Below are 16899 nucleotides of genomic sequence, written 5' to 3'. Positions count from 1 at the left end.
TTCATTTAACTTGGATAAAGAAAACCTAAACGTAAGCAAATTTTCGAATGAATATTTGCCTCATATGTAATAAATCCCATTTGAGGTGTGCAATTTTCGGTTAATTACAGCGGTAATTGCATTGTAGAAAACGAAAGAGCCCTGCGATAATTGTACATTTCATGGGAATACACTTAACAATTTTATAAGTAGGTAAGGTGAGTTTGTAATGTTTATTCGGGAAATATTCCCCCGAATTACACTCGTGCATCAAAATAATCCTGATAATTTTTTCGCGCATTTTCCAACGAAGTTGGGTGCGCTATTACAGCCACTTTCTCTGTCCGTCCGTCTGTCCGAGGCCTTAACTACTCCTACAGTTTTTGAAGATATTTAGTTCGTTCTTTTTGCATTCGGTAGCGTATCGCTCTGGCACCTGAGTCAAAGAAAATCTTGACGATTGAACTGCGCATGCGCAGACTGCGCAATGCAAACTTTCTTTATGGAGATATTTCTATAAAATTTTAACCAAAGATACTTATAGTAAAAGCAAACGTAAGTATTGCATTTTATAAATATCAGATTAATAAGCGCATGCGCAGGACGCGCAATATCAACTGCGCAGTGAGTGTCAACTTCCTTATTTATGAAGATATTTCTTGAAAATTTTAACCATATATGCGTCTAGTAATGAAAAACGTAGCGCACATAGGTATGGCCTTTGGGGAAGTATTGATCAATTTATGGAAAATGCGCTGAAGTTACACTTCATAATTTGTTAAAAGAGCATTTTGATGCACTTGTGCAATTACCTACGAAAATTGTCACAAAGCAAAGTTTTAATAGCGATCCTCGAGATGGTTTATAGTTTTATATCTATTACTGTCTGCCGGTTTAGTGCGTTGTCACTTCACTCAACGAAACCATGTGTATTGTATGCAAAAAAATCCCCTGAATCCGTAAATGACAGTCTAGCTGACCGGAAACTCCGGGAACATATTGCTATACACAAGAAAACGAAGAAAAAATAGGAACATGTTTTTTCGCATTTGACTTAATTAAGTATCTCGTTAACTATTCCTCTTACGGAAAAAATGAAGAGAACACATTTGTTTAGAATCGATTTTTCTATCAGATACAGTTGGTATGATTTTTATTAAACAGAGTGCCAAGGGCCTATTATAAAGTTACTTTCTTGTTCTACTTCTGGGGTTTCCACTAAACTAATTCCACAGTCCGTCGATTTGCAAAACTCATCGGGACAACAGACAATTGTTGGAATAGGTTGTTTTACGGTTCCACCATCCATAAAAATATTGAAAACGCTCTGGGAGTCATCCAGTTTGAAGGACAAAGCATCGAGAAGGGCGTATCAACAAAAACAAAATGCTCGGAATGGAAATTTTCGCCGGAACGCAAGCATCAGCCCATCAGGAGGAAGGGGGGGTAACATAGAAAACATGTACTACGTACATTAAAACAACGAGAAAACGTAACAAAAATTAAATGTTTCATTTTTATTGTTTCCCTTGGTGTGGAGACCAGTGGATACTAATGGGTTTCGTGTGCTGGTATGATCTGCAGGACGTATTTTCGTTTCCATGTGATTTTTATCGCATTAATGACAAATAATCCAACAATATGTAGGGTTCTGTGAAATTTCTTTGTGTGCGGGTGGAGAGGATCTGACGCTGCGGTCCCTTTACGAAAAGGAACAGTGTACAAATATTTTCGACGAAACGGAACGATATTGTAATACTTTTTACCGTTCCGGACCATTCCGAGCCCTGGTACCAACTGAAAATTCGATTCTAAACAAATTCATTTCTATGAGCTCGAGCGACGAGATAATTGGAAGTCAAATGCATTTCATTCATTCCATTTTTTCTTGTTTTTTTTGTTGTGTATAGCAATATGTTCCGGGAGCTTCCGGGCAGTGAACTACATAGAATACACTTGGTTTCGTTGTGTGAAATGCCAACATCCAGTTCAGAATACTTTTGGAGCTAATTTGACTGGACTATGTTGACCCTACACATTGACATAAAATAAAGTTCGTTAAGTGCTCCCTCCCCTAATCAAAAAAATTTGTGATGGTATTATCACAGATACATATAGGTAGGCAAGGCCGTGTGAGGGGGAGGGGCGAGGGGGGCCCAGGCCCTGGACGCCAAGTCTGGGGGGCGCTGAAGTCGCCCGTCGTCGCCTTCGTCGGGAGCGTCAAAGGCGTGAGTGAAAGATAATAATAATAATAATAATATATATTTATTCTGTAAATTGCAAAAACACAATTATAGAAACGTCAAAATAATACATCACAATATAACATTTTTGAATAACATATAGACACAATAGACTAGCGAGAACAGATACAATTGTAAATATAAAATACTATACTGCACTCATAGAGCCCATTCCTGAAGTCTGGCGTCACAAAATTCCATGAACTCTTGCACAGTATAGAATGCATTTTGTTGGAGAATTGATTTTAGCTTTTCTTTAAATTGTTTGGTGGCACAGATTGTAAGGTCTTTCGGTAGTAGATTGTACAGTTTCGTGGCCATATGGAACGGAGATCTTGTATAGTATGTGTGGTGATGCCGGTGGCTTAGGATCTTTTGTTTGCCTCTAGTATTATGTTGATGCACATTATTTAATTTGATAAAGTTATCATAATGCGAATGCACGTATGTTAATAATTTCAAAATGTAAATACATGCAAGCGGTAATATTTTGTACTTTTTAAAGGTCTCTCTGCATGTCTGCATGTACGTACCCTAGATTAAATATAAGCCTTATTATGCGCTTCTGTGAAACGAATATTCTTTGCATTTCCGGGCTAGCACCCCAGCACATGATATTGAAATTTAAGTGCGAATACACCCCTGCATAGTACACTTCAATTACGCTATTTTGATCGATTTGATGTTTAATACGAGTTATCAAGTAGAATGCTTTATTTAACTTTGTTCGGATGTGCTCGATGTGAGTATGCCAGGATAGTTCGTTGTCAATTTTACATCCCAAGTAGGTAGCAGTTTGCGAACATTGAATGGTCGTATTTTCTATGAGTATATTGCAGCAGCCTTTTTTTATACGGGACATATTAATAATGGTAGTTTTATCTATGTTCGCTTTTAGGTTATTCTTACAACACCAGCTTAAGAATTCTTTTATAACCTGATTGAGTTTTGCGATCACTGAGTCCACATCCTCAGCACTCACAAACACAAGATTTACCTCGAATTATATAAACGAATCCGTACATACTCTTGTTCCGTATTTTATAAATTCAGAATCAGTAAAAATTAAAAAATTAAAAACTGTCGCGTTTATAAAGTCGGTAATTCCATGGAGTTAGGAAATCAAACAAAAGCGCCTGCATTTGCCATGTTTGATCTCAAATTGCCATGGCACCACTGATTTTCTTAAAAGCGCCAGTTTTTAATTATCCAATTTCTTGGATTCAAAGTTCAGGAAATTAAAAGCTATAGTATGCAAATGCATGGATTCGTAATTTTTTTCCCTGCAAAAAACCTAAATAGACTTTCTCTCTAAAATAATTAGAGAAGTGAAATGAAAAAATTTCTATTGCAATTCCTATGGTGCGTTGAACAAGTCACCACCCGGTATAATAATATATTTATTATGGAAAAACAAAAATTATGTTTATTATTCTAATAAAATCTTTCCTTGTCCAACCTCATAATTTTATATGTGGAGGCCAAATTTAGTTTCCGCCCTTGTATAATAACCAAACCCGCTCCATCAATTTTTTAAATGTTTAGAAAAGAGAAAAATGAAGAATTAAAATGTATCCTATTTCATGTAATTTATGATGTTATACAAGTGAGCGCTTATCTTTTATCTACGTAAAGGCCGGCGTTGAAGCCGAGGAAATAAGGTTTGAGTATATGTATTTTATTTTTACAAAAATGACTCCATCTATTACACACTTTTACCACACACAACAGTTTTCTGTGCGTCTACCACATTTTACGACAAATTATTTCGACTGCTGCAAGGTAGACAACACACTAACCGTACTCTATTAGGTGTTGCGTTTATTTCTATAGCATTGCATTGACCGTCTGTAGTATATGTTGTCTGTGCTAATGGTATGTAACTTGTAAGCGCTCCAAACACTTTTGAGGAAAAAGAAGTGAAAATTACATCCAGTTTGCACATGAATTCTTTAAAGCGTTAGTAGTAACCTGAATAAGGAGTTTGCTATTTTGGACACACCTGTACAGGGTGTTTCAAATTCATGGCGCACCATTAGGATCTACCTATCGGTGAGAGATTCAGTGTATGCTAAATGGGAGTTTTCAAAAGCATTTTTAGTCACAAAAAGGGACAACTCTGCCCCCATTTAACGTAAACGGTATCTTTCACCGTTACGGAGCTACCAAGTTCTGCTGCAATTTACTGATTGACAATTTGCCTTGCTTTTTATTGAAGATGAAATTGCAACCAGAAAACTCTATCATAAAAAATATAGGAAAATAGTTCATTATGCCGACAACTAGCTCTGTCGGTTCTCTATTTACTTTACCTTTCTACTTTCTCGGTTTGCTTAAGAGATCTCCTTTAGCTGAAAGAGTTACTACAAACGGAGTCTTTGAATTTCGTACTGTCCAGCACAATGCCAACAACGGAAATAATAAATGACGGTACAATGATAAAAAGAAACAACGGAAATAATAAATGACGGTACAATGATAAAAAGAAACACGGAAAATATCGAAAACGTTTAAGAGTGCATCTCCTTTGAATTGTATTTCAAATTAGAAAGTCCCTCTAGTAAACATTTTCACTGTTTTGCACTTCACTGTAGCGGCACAAAGTGACCATGAAATTTATTTAAAGTTACGAACAGTTTTCTTTGTCGCAATTTCGTTTTAGACGAGATATTAACTTTCTTTGTGGAATTTGCTGAATAGCACTTTGTTTATAAATACGGACATGGTCTTTATTTAACTAAATTACGACACGATTAAGCGGTTTTTTTAACTTCTATACGAGAACGTGTAAAGATTCCTTGGGCGTAATTTTGTATTCTTTTAAACCTGGGTGAACTTTTCTTGACAAACTGATGTGCGCACGCAAATTTCACTTAGGGTAGCGAAAATTAAAACGGACTTTACTTTTTCGCATAACTTTCCCCACTGAGATAAATGATAAATGGCTACGGAATGTAATGGACACTAAACGTCGCTTTGAATTAGGTTAACTTCTTTTTTTAAGCCCGAGCGCTAAATTGAATTATTTAGGCTCTAAAAGCCGCTATACTAAACGCTGACTGACTGACCCTCGTATTGACTCTTTGGATGCCAAAACGAAACTCTCTCTGGTTGACGACTCAAACCCGAATTTCAACTAGCGCTACGGCTCAAACGCGAATCCCTAATTTAGTGCAAAGCTCATCCCTTGTCTCTATACTAAGTTGACTTAAAATACCTATTTTACGGTGGAGTAGTAATGGCGGAGATAGCTTAATTCGCAGTGTCAGAAATGTAACATTATATGACCTCTTTTTATCGTGTAAAACGAAACAATTTTCCGTCAAATACAATTTAAAACAAAGACGTGACTACGACGCATACGACAATTAAAGCTCGCTGAACGCCGAAATACAAACTTGTATGTACCATAAGGAGTATTTGTTTGGTGGTATATTACTGAAACCATGACTTCTTTTAAACTTGGAAATTATCCTTCTGCATATTTCACTGAAAAAGATCACACAAAAATTTGCGTCAAATAACCGCTCTAGTTACGGAATTTGACCCACCCTGTACATTTCAGAATGTGAAGTGTATATTACTTATCACAGGACGGATAAATTGAATAATCAACTGCATTATCTAATTACAATTGATTTCTTTTGTGTAATCACCAATAACTCCGAATGGAAAATGAGCTCCGTTCACTTCGAGGTAGAAAATGTAAATTTCCACCAATCTTTCGGTTACCGAGAGCCATCACACGAACATAAAATACGAAATTTACAATTGAAAATCGATTAAAGACTGCGATCAAATCTGATGGACCCAGAAGGTCACGTTTACTTTCATACTAAATTTCGATGGAGTACATCAAATTTCCGATTTTATGCCGAAAGTCGCCCAACAGTCGTAAAGATAAAAAATGCGTGTATCTAAAAGAAAGGTATTGATTTCAGTTTATCTGTCTGATATCAGCGGTGTCGTCTACATTTTCCATAAAAAAATTAAGTGTCTAGGGCACGAAACTGAACAGGTCGTGATATTATTTTGTGCACGTTAGGGTTTAATTTATTATTCCTGCAGAAACCGCAGCATAAAAATTGCGAAATTAGCAACTTGCAACTTTTCAATCTCTTTAAATGTCCTGATGAAAATTTCTGGATTGTTTTATTTAAATGACATGGAAACCGTTCATCTACTTTGAAAGAATTCTAATTAAATTACCTCGCGTTTTTCACGGTAGCAGAGAAACGTAAATGGAAAACTTTTACAAAAAATGTTTGCGTAAGAGGCGTGAACAATGACAAAATAAATTACCTCTTAGCGATTTAACTAACCACGTAGCAATTGCATCACAGTATTTGGATTTGTACAACACAAAGAATTCGAAAATACTTTGTTATAGCGAAAAGGTTGGTTGTTTTACTAAAAGGAGCTCCGAGGGTTTGTGATAAATTCGCAAATTTTTCAGATTGTTTTTCAGCAAATGCTCCCATTATATATCAACATTTTTCCTTTACGAGGTTGTACGCCATTATAAAAGGTTAATAGAATCCCGATTAAATTACGGACTAATCTGTATGGCTGGGCGATGATGATGTATATATTTGGGACGCACTGTAATAATCTGTTCTTTTTCAGTATTAATGTAAACCTTTTTGACAAATATTACATATTGTTAAACTATACAGGGACGTCTTTGGCGTAGAAGACAAAAGTCATTCGGGTCACATGAAAGCCGTGAAACAGTCGGTATTGGATGGCACGTCGAAGTGGTCAGCTAAAATAGCAATTACAGGTTTGTCGGGACTACGTACGATTGGTGTCCTCATTGTAACCCTATACGCTGTTATTTTTACTAACTGTACATAATTATACATATAACAGTGTACGATCAATCAAGTTAAGACCGCATTAACTTAATTGTTCCACTCAAAGAATGTTGAATGTGACGCTGCTACTATATTATGGATCCATCACCTAACTTGCTTTGCCTTTGAAACTAATTGGACATATCCTCGCGCAATTAAATTATGCAGCGCGAGGGTTTAGTAGTAACCAATTAGTTAAAGGTGAGATATAGTGCAGAGATATCCCCGTGCTTGTTGTGTTCATATTTTGTTGTTATCGGTGTTCTTGTTTCCGGTGCTGGCGCGCAGAACAACATTTTCAGTGGACCCAGATACACACATTGATTCAATCGAGCAAGCGGAAGAAATGACCATTGAAGGCACTTCCAAGTGGTCATGCAAGATTGCTATCACAGGTATTGCCAGCTGCATTCTAACGGGTTTCGGGCATAACATAACACGCTAAAGTACCAACTGCCTTTACTGATTTCACATTTTTTGTGCACCCACTATAATGGAATGCATCTTTTAACTTCTTTAAATCTAATCTCTTCCAAGGTAGACATGACTATAATCTGTGACTATATTTTGAGTTTATATTTTCTGAAGCTCTCTGTAACTATAGCTTGATTTGCCGACCTTTCCTTTTTTAGTTTTTACTTAATATTCGTACGGGTGAGTAGATTTAATATTGCAATTTTGGTCGAATTTAGACGCGTGATTCGCTGCAGAAAAGCGTTCCTTCGTCTCATATAAATTATCCTCATAGGTTTTACTCTACTACGGCACAGATAAGTAAAGGCTATTTTGCGACTGCATCTACAAGTACCTAATCCATGTTTCCATATAACCACGTCTTGTTTCTTCATTTAACGGGGTCTAATTCCCTTATGTAATGACCACGTTAGGTACCAAAATGTAAAACTCCAGTTAGGAGAGCCCGCGATGCATTTCTCTAGTGTCGTAGAGACCTATTGAATGTCAAGGTGAAGTTTTGTAGCAAGTTTATGACTTTCCCACTCCCTCACGTTCCATTCAAATCGGCAGATCATTGAAATGCACACTTTGCAACACGTAGTTAACCCACCTTACTTTAACATAACGCGCCCGAGGACATCGGAAAATGCCCTATTGGGCTTTCCTACTATTACATTAATATAGTAAATATGCGTTTTAATAGTGGAAAATGTCTAATGATAGTAAATAATAATCAATTTTGGCTATTTTGCAGTTGTTACCAGTGACAATGTACAATAGAACTATATACTAGTGAGAAAACCGAATACATTAAGAAAATCTATCAAGCTGTCCCCTTTTCTTAATTGATTTTAAAAAAACTTTTGAAATTATTCAAAAAGTACGAGGGAAGGGATACCCGAAAGTGCATTCTAACTCAGTGCCTTTTGGAAATTGTCACTGAAGAAATCCGTTGCATGAAAAAAACACTGCTTCTGCTTCCATTTACCACAAAAACTATCCATTAATCTCGCTGAAAAAATTAATAATTATAAGACTGTTTCCGTGCCCACAAAAAATAGCAACTGTTATTTATTTGCTCTATGTGCGAGCGCAGCAATTCATAAATAATCATTTTTTTAAATATACAAAATATTTTAAAATGTACAAGGTGGCTCATTTGCCTTGTACATACAGCATTAGTAATTCGGAAGATTTTCAAGAGCTGATTGTTCCATTACTATGTGAGATAAACAATTGCAAAGGAAAAAGTGTCTTATTTTCAAATCTATTATATCGAAAAAGACTATTTCCAATTAAAAAATAACTGGATGGTAATGGATCAAAACCGAATTTATTTTTTCCAAATATTCTAAAAGACCAAAAATTTGGTTTTAGGGTTACGCTTACAAAACTTTCAAAATTTGCGCTTTCTTTAATTTTTTTTCTCAATAACCCTAACACAAGGATTTTTGAATAAACAGTCATGCTTAGGATTTTGGGTATGCCTTCCGCTACTGCACTACTTAGATAAAAGGTTTTTTTAATTTTTTATTTCTGACCATTTTTTTGGCTCGCCAAGAATTACAGTTGGAATTTTCAAAAGATAGTTTTGGATTCTTCATTTTCACGTTGAAAAAATCAAATAAATTTCGTTGAGATCAGAATCTCTTTCTGCACGTACGTTTAAGGGCGTAATTTCTTCAAAATCGGAAAATCAATACTGAAAATGAGGCCAAAGAAGCTTGTGTGTTATGGTGCGAAAAGCAAAAGCAAATGTTGAGACCTTTGGGAGCGGAATAAATTAAAAGAAGTCTCAAAATTGCGCTTCATTTTCAATTTTTTTCTCAAAAATCATAATACAGAGAACGATAGAAATAATGGATTTGTCTAGGCTTTTAGGTACGCCGTTACAGCTTTTTTTTACATTTTCCCAAAATTGCTATTATTATACTATTATCAAATGAAATCAAATTTTATTATTAGTTATAAAATACAAAAATAATTCTTCAGTTCTGTCTCATTTTCCTTCCAAGCTCGTATTTGTCTGATAGCAAAAATGTAATAGGACTTTCTGTTCAGTTTTGTCGCAGAATGAAGCCCCTATTATCCAAGGGGCGAAGATCTAAACACCCTGTATAATATATATAACACAAAATATTATGATATTCTAATATTTGCATGAACAATTACCCGAATAGAAAGAAGGAAAAATTATTAAAAGCAATTTTTGATTTCCCACTCTTATCACATAAAAGGAACATTTTCAACTGCATAATTTTTGTTAATTATCCCTCGTTGATGCATCGTTTTCTATTAATATTCTTGATCCCAGATACTAAATTTCGTTGAGATCAGATTTCTTTGTCTTTGTCTGAAAGTGCACCACCTTCGGGTGGGCGTAAGAATTTTGAAAATTTATACAAAATCAGAAACGGCATACCCAAAAATCTACTGCAAGATTTTGTGCTTTTGGGTTCTAAACCCTTTACGATTTATTTGGAAAGAATACCTGTTTTGGTACATACAAATACTTAATTATTACACCCTGTATAAATCTTTTCCCTTTTGCCATCCTGTTTTGGTACATACAAATACTTAATTATTACACCCTGTATAAATCTTTTCCCTTTTGCCATTCTTTATACCTTTTATAGTAGTAAAGCTATAAACTTTTGGAATCTAGATTCCAAAGCTGTGGACGGTAGATAAATGACATTTTAGATTTTTATAACAGACATGCCCTTATATTTATCTTGCAGAAGTTCTGTTTACTTTTATTATTCTGAGCCCTGTATTGTGTGTCCTATTTTGATAGAGACTGATATGCTGTTTTTAATAATTTAGACTTGGGGTTTTACGACCCTGTGCCACTTTTTTGTTTTGTTTAATGCCACAAACAGAATCACCCTAGCTACTCTTGTTTCTGTGATACCGGGTAAACATGAAAAGTTTGACTTTTTGAAATGTTATCGTATCTTGCTACCCATGTAAGATAGAAAAAACGTAAAAATTGTTTCGGTTTTTAGATATTTTTACCTCAAATTCAGGGGTGTATAGTAAAAAAAATGTTGAGCCGCCGTTTCTGAGATTTGACCCAATGTTGGTATTTATTAAATGAAACATCCTGTGTATCTTAATGTCAATTACTTGCATTCGTTTTCCTGATAACATTGATGTATCACAACACAACCTATATTTTTTATATCATTTTTCAACATTTTTAATGTTTCTACCGTCAGCCATTTTTATTGATTGTTCAAAAATATATTTTTACTATGCCACTTGATTCTACTCTTTTTTCTACCTTACATGGGTATGTCACACAGTACCTTTTGATTTTCACCCTGTATCTCATTAGATAAATTAATTCTGTTTGTATTAAAAGTTTCACAAAAAAAGTGGTACAGGATCGCGAACATCGCAAGTCTCTATCTTTAAAAACAGCTGAGATACACCGCAGTCTCAACCAAAATAGGTCACACGGTACTTTAAGGTGGATTCTACGATTCTTCCCTTCCACTCCCTTTGGATGTCAATATCTTTGAAGAAATTCTCCTGGGAGATACATCTTGTAGCATTCCCGGGTACAGATTCACCCCTTTCCCATTCTTGGCACCCCTGCAAGGTGGGTCTACTTCAAGGCAACATTTTTCTAAGAAAGATTTTTATGGTATTCAAAATTATAAACAATTTGGTATCAATCTAAGTACTTTAAAATTTGTGGTCAGTGGCGTACTTCTGCATGGTCAACAGGGAACACTTTTTTTAAATAGCAACCACTACTCATTACACACTCTTAAAGAGCACACTTTTTTGGATATAGCAGAATAAAAAATTATTCTATTACACAATCAAATTTAAAAGAAAAACTCAAATTATGAAAATGCTTTGTTAATTAATTAATTACTAATTTACTGTAATAGTACCTGAGTGCTCTCAGTTAAAAAAGGTGACCCTCTTAGTTCTGTAAACGCCTCGGTAGACGCACGCCACTGTAAATAATTATTAAGCATGTATATTTACTTAAATTTTTTTATAAACGTTGACACAATAAATTGCTCTCACATAACTAAGAATAAATTTTTTTCAACGCAACTTAGTGAAATTATTAAATTAATTAACACAAACGTTTTCCTTAACTTTTCTCGCATATGATTATTATTATTATGATGCTGCTATATCCAAAAAAGTTAAAATATGTAATGAAAACTAGTGGTAGCCATTTAAAATAAGCCCCCCTTGGCCATGCAGAAGTACGTCACTGGCCACAAAGTACGTAGATTGGTAGAAAACTTTTTATAGTTTTGAATACCGTAAAAATCTTCTTTAAAAAAAACATGTTTTGAAGATATATTCATTGTTCCAGAGAAAATCTTCACCCTGTATATTGGAAGTAGGATCTATGTTAACAATTCAAATCCAATGAGAAACTCAAAATGTTCACCAGCTGATAGACGAAACCGCTACCGATGTACAGATTACCTTCCTGGGGCAAGCAAATTTCGCTATTGGCGACGAGTGCGTCTCGTCAAGACCTACCACTTTCCCAATGTGGAAGCTCTCTATTTTTGAGATCTTTCCAGGAAAGCGCATGGATAACGGTGCAAAACTGGCAAGAATGCGAAAACTTATTTAATTAACGAATTTTTGCAAAGTAGCCACGTGATCGGTTCAGCCAAAAACATTCAGTTTAGGCCTTTATATTGGTACCTAAATCATTTCGTAATTTACCTTGATGTAAGGTAACTTACATACAGTAATGTTTAAATTTGAATAGGCCAAATGTCTCCGATTCCCAAAAGCGCTTGATGTCCATACGTATAAGTCGCAGGCATCGGAATTTATTAGACATTCCGAATGGCGCTACAAGTTTTACATTTTTTTTCAATAAACAGGGATATCCATCCCCTTTATGTTCGTCGTATTATATATTTTTACAATGCCGTAAACTTTATTGGAAACGATCGCTTTTATTGCATTTTTGTGCGAACGCAATTATAATTTGCCATTCCGTAGATTAAGTTAAGGTCTAGTTACAGAGGAGATTGGATATTTTACATTCAACCTATGGGGAAAATCTGCAGCTTTTGCCGGAGAGAAATCGCATGTGGTCCTTTCACAGATCTACACTTAACACTTTCTCAAAGTCAACTGCACATACTTGTAAAGTTTGTTAAAGGTGTAAATACGTAAAGAGAAAACGCAATTTATGTTTGTTGAAGGCTGTGTACTTAGCTTGTTTGTGTGGTACGTCCTACAAAAAAAAAGCGGAGTAGTGCTACTTGACTGCGCTACAACATACCCATAGAATGTAGCTACAGACCTGCCTCAGATTGTTAAAATCTAGGTGGCGGCTAGATCGACTTAATCTCAAATAGCACAATTTAATATCTCCCCCGCTTACTTTGTTGATGATTATTAAAACGATAACAATAAACATTCCTACGACAAATGCTTTATGACATCGTAAAGCTATACACTGTAATTCGTGCTTTATGTCTTGTATATAGCTTTTAGATGTCCACATTTTCATCACTGTCTTACACGAATGCAAATGATTCTTACACACTCTTTACACAACATATGGAAATATACACACCCCTACACAACAAGCCAACATAACCATTTTGCTTACTTTTTAAATTTATGTTTGTCATACTATTATCATTATCTAGATGTAAGAAGGGAATCATTTAATTTACAACAATTTGAGTTCTTTGCAACATAACGCTTTTATGCTTTTTATGCTTTATCTTTCCGTAGGGGTGTGGATCTTTAAAATGGTAATTCTATATGCATGTCTTTCTTCCTTTGCATGTGTAAGATATACTTTTAATTAAAAGAAATGATACAGAGTCAGGTACGTAAAATTATACGTGTGTGCTCTCCTAATTCATACATTTATTCGTAGCGACAGCCGCAAACCGATTACTTATTATTTGTTTTCTGTTTTTAGTCAAATGTGCACAAGGATTAATTGCAAAGGATAAAAGCGGGACTTCCGATCCTTACGTTACTGTTCAAGTTGGTAAAGTAAAGAAACGCACACGCACAATGCCTCAAGAGCTTAATCCTGTTTGGGACGAAAAGTTTTATTTGTAAGTTACTTTTTATTAAAATTATTGTCGCTTTCCTCACTTTCATAAATTCGTATTCTATTAAGTCCTCAAGCGTCTCATATATCAATTATTCTGTACGTTAGTGTTCCAATTTTCTGACACGCCATTCTAATATAAATTGTAGATGATCATTGTCACTATGAGTGTACAAGTATGAAATGCTATTTTAAAAAAAAACGAGCTCCAACTTTACACCGAACACCAAATGAACTGGACACGCGGGATACCAGGGAAATCCCGCAGGGCCTCATCTTAAACGGTCCTCTTACGTTTAATTACAGTAATGTAATTTGAAATTTTACCCCTCCCCCTCCCCACGTGTTTTACGTAAGCGATTAGTTTGCTTTTATTAGAAAGAGGTGGAATGAAAGTTCGCACCACCAATAGGAGAGTTAGTTCTGCACATGCGCGCAACGCTTTCGAGTTTTGACATGTTTGTCGTAAGGAATCGCCTTGCTTCTAATAGAAGGAATTTAAAATGGCTATACAGATAAAAAAAAGTTGTTTCAGTAAATGTTTCTTCATTTTTTTGGAGTTTTTCCGAAAAGTGTCGATTTTTTAAAGAGCTCAAAACGGCTCAAAACCAATACTGTATATCTTCGAGACATCGTAAACAACATTTAGTAATAAAGCGTATAAGTTTTTATACAAACAACATCCTACGCACTAATATTGCTTCGAGAAACATAACAAAAATTATCTAATAAAAACAAAAACATTGAATGGGAGCAAAATAACGTTGTAACTATTAACTCACATGAAAAAAATAGTAATGACATAAGAGAAAAATTAAATAAACTTATTGATTCGGCTAAAAGAAGCCTGAAAATAACTAAAATTAGAAATACCTACAAGAAACGAGCGTGTTCTAATTGAGACGTTGGAAAAAACAGGCATAGAACAAATAACAAATTTCATTACTAAACGAGGGGTTGATTACTAGGGTTCCAAACTCAAATAGGCCAAAATTAATCATTTATAATGTTCGAATCTATAGAAAGAAGAAATCATTAATGCACTAATTAAGCAAAATCTAACTAATGATGAGACAGAACTAGAGAAAATTGTTTCAGAGGAACAAATCAAATTAAGCTTTAAAACTGGTCCTAAAAATACGGACAACACACACTTTTTAGAGACAAATAAAGAAATAAGAGAAAAGTTAATAAATCGAGGCAAAATTTACATATATTGGGAAAGGTGTAACATTCAGGACTTCGTGTCTATAGAAAGATGCTACAAGTGCCAAGGTATTGGTCACACTTCAAAGCGCTGCAATTAAGAAGTTGACACTTGTGGTAAATGTGGAATTAAAAGTCACGAATATTAAAAACTGCAAAGAAGACGAACATACTTGCGTTAATATTGTAAAAGATTCTGTAAACCAGCGGATCATAGTGTAAAAAGTATCGATTGCCCATATTACAAGCACCAATATGCTAAAAGGATTAAATATGGATAAACGGAAGTATAAGATTAGGGAAAGTAAAACACTAAAATTCTTGCAATTAAATTTATAACACTCTAAAACAGTCACCATAAATTTGAAGAAGAAGTAGCAAAAGCTAGGAGGAAACAACTTTGAGATTTTGGTGTACACCTCTTTGAATTAATTTGAATTAAAGTGAATTAATGTCAATTAATTTTAATAAACGAGAATTAATTTGATATTAAATTGAATTAACGTGAATTAATTTGATTAACGCGAATTAATTTGAATTAACGTGAATTAATTTGAATTTGAATACACCAAAGTGGTACTTGTTTCCCCCTAGAGCAAAATACAAATTTATTATAGGAATGGATTCCAACGCAAAATCTATAACATGGAATAGTCACAGAACGGAAACTAGGTGTCAAAATCTAGAGAAAATTTTTGCAGAAAACAATATCATAATAATCAAGCTCTAATAAATCGGGAAACTCTTATACGTATGTAGGAACTGGGGAAACAAAGATCAAGGCAACTGCCATCACCAAAAATTTAAGGAAAAATATAAATTCATAGAAAGTCATAATAATTTAACTATTAGTAATCATAATGTCATAACTTTTCAAATAAATTTAGTAAGTTATAAAAATAATATACTAGAAATCGATAAAGAACGATGCTCTTTGAAAAACTGGCCTGTCAAAATTTAAGTTTTAACACACAAGAAATTTTAGAAAAAGAAGAACAAATAGAACCAGCTAATAATAAAAATCATACCTAAAATTAAACAAAGTGTAAAATTTAATAGATCGTGGAATACAAGTTTAAAACAGAAAAGAAGGTAGGTAATGGGTCATAAAACATAAAAAAAATTCAGAATTAAAAGAAACAGCAAAATAAAACTATAAAAAAAGAACGGAACATCTATGTAACAATGATTAGAAAAGCAAAATAAGAAAATGTAAAGGAATTTGTAACCGCACATAGCAACGACTAACCATGGGGTATCATACATAAAATTTCAAAAGAAAAAAAAGATATACAAACAATTTGGCACAAAAAGGTAATATTACAACTGCTTGGATTGAAATAGCAACAAAATTAACTGAATATTTAATCCCAAATTATTGAACAAACTAACAGTTGAATATTAAAAAGAACTATTTCAGAAACCCCAAATATAAGTCAAAATAATCCTATAAAATTCACTCATAGCAAAATTCAAAATGGCATCTTTAAACAGAAAGAAAAAAGCCGCAGGTTAGGGACAAAAGTAATATCGATATAAAAACAGCATGTAAGAAAAAAATTAAAAATAATTTACAATGCATGCTTAAAACATGGATATTTTCCAAAGAAATGGAAATGTTGCATAGATAAATATCAGGTACGTTTTCCCTTAATTTAAAATTTCCTGATACAGTTATTACCTACTCACAATTTTGATTTTCCCTGCCGTTTTGTGTCCGTCCTTGTATGTACTTACTTAGTGCGCACGAAAAATATTCGTGGAATCAGGAAATGCGTCGTGAACAGAACTGGAAAATAGAAGAAAACAAGTTCCAATTTTGCTGCTTGCTAATATAAAAATTTTACTAACGTGTCCTGCCAAACTTCAACTCTAAGAACCTAAACTTCACAATAGAAGAATAAACAAAAATCCAGTCATTGTTCTGCTCAACCAACGGCGCTGTAAGTACTCCTTACTTTATTTTTCGTTCCGTAATTCTCATGTGCGTTATTATAATTTATTTAAATAACTGAGATCCATATTTTTTGAGTTTTTTATTTCTTTCTGATAACAAAAATTTAGGAAGGTCCGTCAATGAATG

At 34.2% G+C, this 16899-nt stretch overlaps 1 protein-coding gene across 1 annotated transcript in view; it reads left to right on the top strand.

Moving 5' to 3' along the window:
* Nucleotides 1–6898: 6898 nt before the first annotated feature.
* The window catches only part of LOC116166817 (protein unc-13 homolog B-like), a gene marked incomplete at its 5' end in the record, with an annotated part of 35799 nt that continues 25798 nt past the window's right edge, over nt 6899–16899 (top strand). Inside the window, 2 exon segments of the mRNA XM_031481970.1 lie at nt 6899–7005; nt 13473–13614. Coding sequence (XP_031337830.1) covers nt 6899–7005; nt 13473–13614 — 249 coding nt within the window.

The sequence above is a fragment of the Photinus pyralis genome, unplaced genomic scaffold (assembly GCF_008802855.1).
Source record: "Photinus pyralis isolate 1611_PpyrPB1 unplaced genomic scaffold, Ppyr1.3 Ppyr1.4_LG3b, whole genome shotgun sequence".
Lineage (NCBI taxonomy): Eukaryota > Metazoa > Arthropoda > Insecta > Coleoptera > Lampyridae > Photinus > Photinus pyralis.
The sequence above is the reverse complement of the archived record's forward strand: the minus strand, read 5'-3'. Positions and strand labels throughout refer to the sequence as shown.